This window comes from Quercus lobata, chromosome 7, assembly GCF_001633185.2.
Source record: "Quercus lobata isolate SW786 chromosome 7, ValleyOak3.0 Primary Assembly, whole genome shotgun sequence".
Classification (NCBI taxonomy): domain Eukaryota; kingdom Viridiplantae; phylum Streptophyta; class Magnoliopsida; order Fagales; family Fagaceae; genus Quercus; species Quercus lobata.
In genome coordinates this window covers 41,470,606-41,474,181 of record NC_044910.1, presented here as the reverse complement: position 1 = coordinate 41,474,181, position 3,576 = coordinate 41,470,606, and the positions used below count along the sequence as shown (strand labels likewise).

At 35.5% G+C, this 3,576-nt stretch overlaps 1 protein-coding gene across 1 annotated transcript; it reads right to left on the bottom strand.

The window, feature by feature from the left end:
• Nucleotides 1–522: 522 nt before the first annotated feature.
• LOC115952059 (protein DMR6-LIKE OXYGENASE 1) lies at nucleotides 523–2,503 on the bottom strand. Its single transcript, XM_031069149.1, has 5 exons — nucleotides 2,466–2,503; nucleotides 2,047–2,345; nucleotides 1,553–1,800; nucleotides 895–1,240; nucleotides 523–768 (listed from the first exon to the last, which is right to left on the bottom strand). The coding sequence occupies exons 2-5, from the start codon at nucleotides 2,332–2,334 to the stop codon at nucleotides 523–525; spliced, it is 1,128 nt and encodes a 375-aa protein (XP_030925009.1). The 5' UTR covers nucleotides 2,335–2,345; nucleotides 2,466–2,503.
• Between the last annotated feature and the right edge of the window lie 1,073 nt (nucleotides 2,504–3,576).

Below are 3,576 nucleotides of genomic sequence, written 5' to 3'. Positions count from 1 at the left end.
TGTAGATGGTTTTATTAGTTTGAAAATCTTGAATAAATATTAAGATATTAATCAATTTGCCGCCTATTGACTAGTGATTGGTTTAGCTCAAGCGATTAAAGGGTGGATGCGAGTTCAGAGATCATATGTCATACAAAAACAAAATGTAGCAGGTAGATATTATAAAATAAGACACAAAGAAAAAAAAATATACAATATAGAAAAGCTTTAAATATACTATTATATATCTAACAGTACAATCAATAGAGCTAGATCATCTTCAACACAATCTATATCCCTAGATTAGCTAAATCACACTATATATATTGCAAATGCTACATCTGTCTTACAATTCAAGCAGGTGAGGGGGTGTAGCCGCTTAGCTTAGGGTTTGACAGCCATTCGTGACCCACTCAAGAAAAAAGAAAAAGAAAAAAAAGAAGGAAAATACATTCCATCTAATCAAGTAATCAACGCAAGATAATTGATGTTACAAAGTCAACATAATTAAACATCTTTTATCCATTAATCATTCGCTTTCCTTCAGCATAGTTTCCTCGACTCCAAGAAATTCTTCCTCTTGGGCTCACAAGATGAAATGTACTCAAGAAAGCTAGAAAAGTCAGTGTCCTTGTAACCCCTTGGATTCTCTTCGTTGACGAGTTTAGGCGATGGCCCAACCATGTAATTGAAAGGAAGACTATGCAAAGAAGCCACCGATATCCGAGACTTCATAGAATTCACCGAGACTCTATGTAAAACACTCTTGTACTTCCCGTTGCTAAAGATCTACAAAATTTAATAGTACTATTGTTAGCATACATGAATGACACGTACAGATTTTATTATATAATTCTTACAAATTTATGTGTCATCTTAGTTTAATTATTCTTTAATTTAATATGATAAACCCACCTCAAGATGATCACCAACGTTGACAACAAAGGCATTAGCGATTGGTTCGACGGTGACCCATTTGTCTTGGTGTTGTATTTGTAAACCCTCAACCTCATCTTGGAGAAGAAGAGTGAGGAATCCATAGTCGGAGTGAGGTGGCATTCCTAGGGTTAGATTGGGTTCAGGACATGGAGGGTAGCAATTAACAACCATTAGCTGGCTCCCATCTTGAAAGTCCTTTAAAATGTCATCTTCTTCTGTCTTGTTCTCCGTGGTTCCCACAAGTCCTAAACTTTCTAATATGGACACCATGATCATTAGGAACAAGTATTTGGTTTCTTTTGCGTAGGTAGCCACCAATCTCCTGTTTAAACAACAACAACAAGCTTGATTGGTCATTTGCTAGATTACCAACATCATAGACAGACAAATTAAAAAAGAAAAAAGTAAAAAAAAGTTACATTAATTGATAGACAACTTGAAACAAGTCATTCAAAATTGTTTACTAATATAAATTTTTTTGATATATAATTGCATGATTTGTAAGTCAACCAGTTCTTTAAGTTGAGAAAGGTGCAGCTAATCCAACAAAGCCTTGGACAGCGATTATAGGCCAAGCAATTGGAGAGAGAGAATTTAAATAGAAAATTAGTTGAAGCTAAGCTAAGCTTCTCACCTCAAGTCCACGGGAGAAGAAGGCCAATGAGGGACAACATCTGATATGGGATTACAAATAAGCTTCAAGAAGTCTCTCCAACAAAACACATCGTCTTTGTTTTGGTTAAAGCTAGTTCCGTATCTAACTGGTGATTGCATGTCCGAGGACATGTACTTGGCTCTTTCCTCAAATGGGAGCTCGAAAAACCTTGTGCTCACGTCAATCATACTGCTTATAACATCGCTTGGAATTCCATGGTTTACCAACTGCATTAACCAACAAAAATATTTGCTTTAAAATAAGGGTTAAACATTTCAGAGAGTTGAATAAGGTAACTAGTAATAGGTATTTTATGTATCTGGCCAATATATGCATAGTGTCTTATGTAGGCTTTACAATTGTGTAAGACTTATCCATTCGAAGAGAGAAAATGCACATATCCAATACATGTAATACAACTAGGTCTTAGGTCAGGATCTTGCTAACAAATTACAAATCACACAAAAACGTACCTGGAAAAAACCATATTGTTCGCAAGCATTAGCGAGAGACTTAAGAACTTGAGGCCGGTTGGAACCTTGCAATTCTGCAAAATCAATGATGGGCAACTTAAGATTTTGCTTGTTGACATTAATTAGCTCTCTATCTTTCATATTGGGTCGATCGGAAACGGGTAATATGTATTTCTTGGGAACTTTGTTTATGCCATTTTCACATAGGTGCTTCACTCCTTTCTGGTATTGGCTTTCTAGATTGTCATTCTGCTTTGTTTTAGCTGCCATCACCATTGCAGGAGACATGGTACAATAACCTGGAATGCACAAATAAGGAAAATGATGTTATAATTAAGCTTAGTATTATGCTTTTGTGGGGAGAGAGAGAGAGAGAGAGAGAGAGAGAGGGGAGAGAGGTTTATGGTTTAGATACAAACCAAAAATGAAGCGTTGATGAAGAGATAAAAGGGACAGTGAGTACAAGAATGAAATGAAGTGCGTGATAATAAGAAGGTTTTGATGCATGTATATATAGTAGAGAGGCAAGAGGGGGCTGGAACAGTAGCAAGTTTTTGAGAAACCATTTTCGGATTTGTGAATCCCTAGGATTGGTTCTACACTTCTATTCATATAACGAACCGTTGACAATGGTTTAGTCAGACCACGAGCTGGTAATTAAGGACTGAGAAAGCCCCTATATGCCATCACTCCAAAAACTCAACTGTAACGTTTTGTCCTGTTTCCTAACACCTATCCTTGTTGGTAACTCTCTCTCTCTCTCTCTCTCTCTCAATTAAATGTATTGTAAATGGAAAATCTTATAAATGGCAGCTGACTTTTCCATGCAGCTCATCTTAGTAGGGTCCCTTTGCCATATTAGTTCATTGACGTTTACGGGTTCTTCTTTTTCTTACCGCAAATTTTCACCCTTTTTTTCCCCACAAATTGTTGATGTCATAATTACAATTGAAGTAGCTTTGTTTTATTATTTGAGAAGAATAATTGAAGTAACTTCGCTTTTTAATAGGTCAATTACAGACATATTTTTCCCTTTTATACTTACAATAGGATTGTAACTTATAATGATTTTTTTTACCCTCAAATAAAGAAACCAATTGATTTTTTATTTAAGAAGGATTTGAACTAAAAGTCCTTCATTTGAGGATATTTAAGTTAATTTAAATCAAAGCATCATTTTTATTCGTACCAATCATAACATACAAACTCAATAGTTTAAAACAAAAATTATAGAAATTGTTGCCATGTATATTCCTTGACTTATTATTCTTCTTTTTAGGAATGATTTTAACCCTTTCTTCACGTTATCATAGCGGCAATGTACACAAATCTTTACCAATAATGAGAGGCAAAACACGTGTGGGGGTCGTTCTTGACTGGACCAAAAAAGGTGTACTACCCTACCAGATCAACCACATCGGTGCAACCAACATCTACTTATTAGGTCGGCCATGTAAAATCGACCATTTAGTATAACAATTCTCAAAAGGAGTTCCAATTGACCCTACTCATACCAAAGTAAGCTATATG

Coding starts and splice junctions, on each gene's coding strand:
- LOC115952059 (XM_031069149.1), bottom strand. CDS start 2,334: ATGTCTCCTGCAATGGTGATGGCAGCTAAAACAAAGCAGAATGACAAT. Junction 1,241..1,552: donor TCTTCTCCCGTGGACTTGAG/GTGAGAAGCTTA, acceptor TTGTTTAAACAG/GAGATTGGTGGCTACCTACG. Junction 769..894: donor ACGTTGGTGATCATCTTGAG/GTGGGTTTATCA, acceptor TAAATTTTGTAG/ATCTTTAGCAACGGGAAGTA.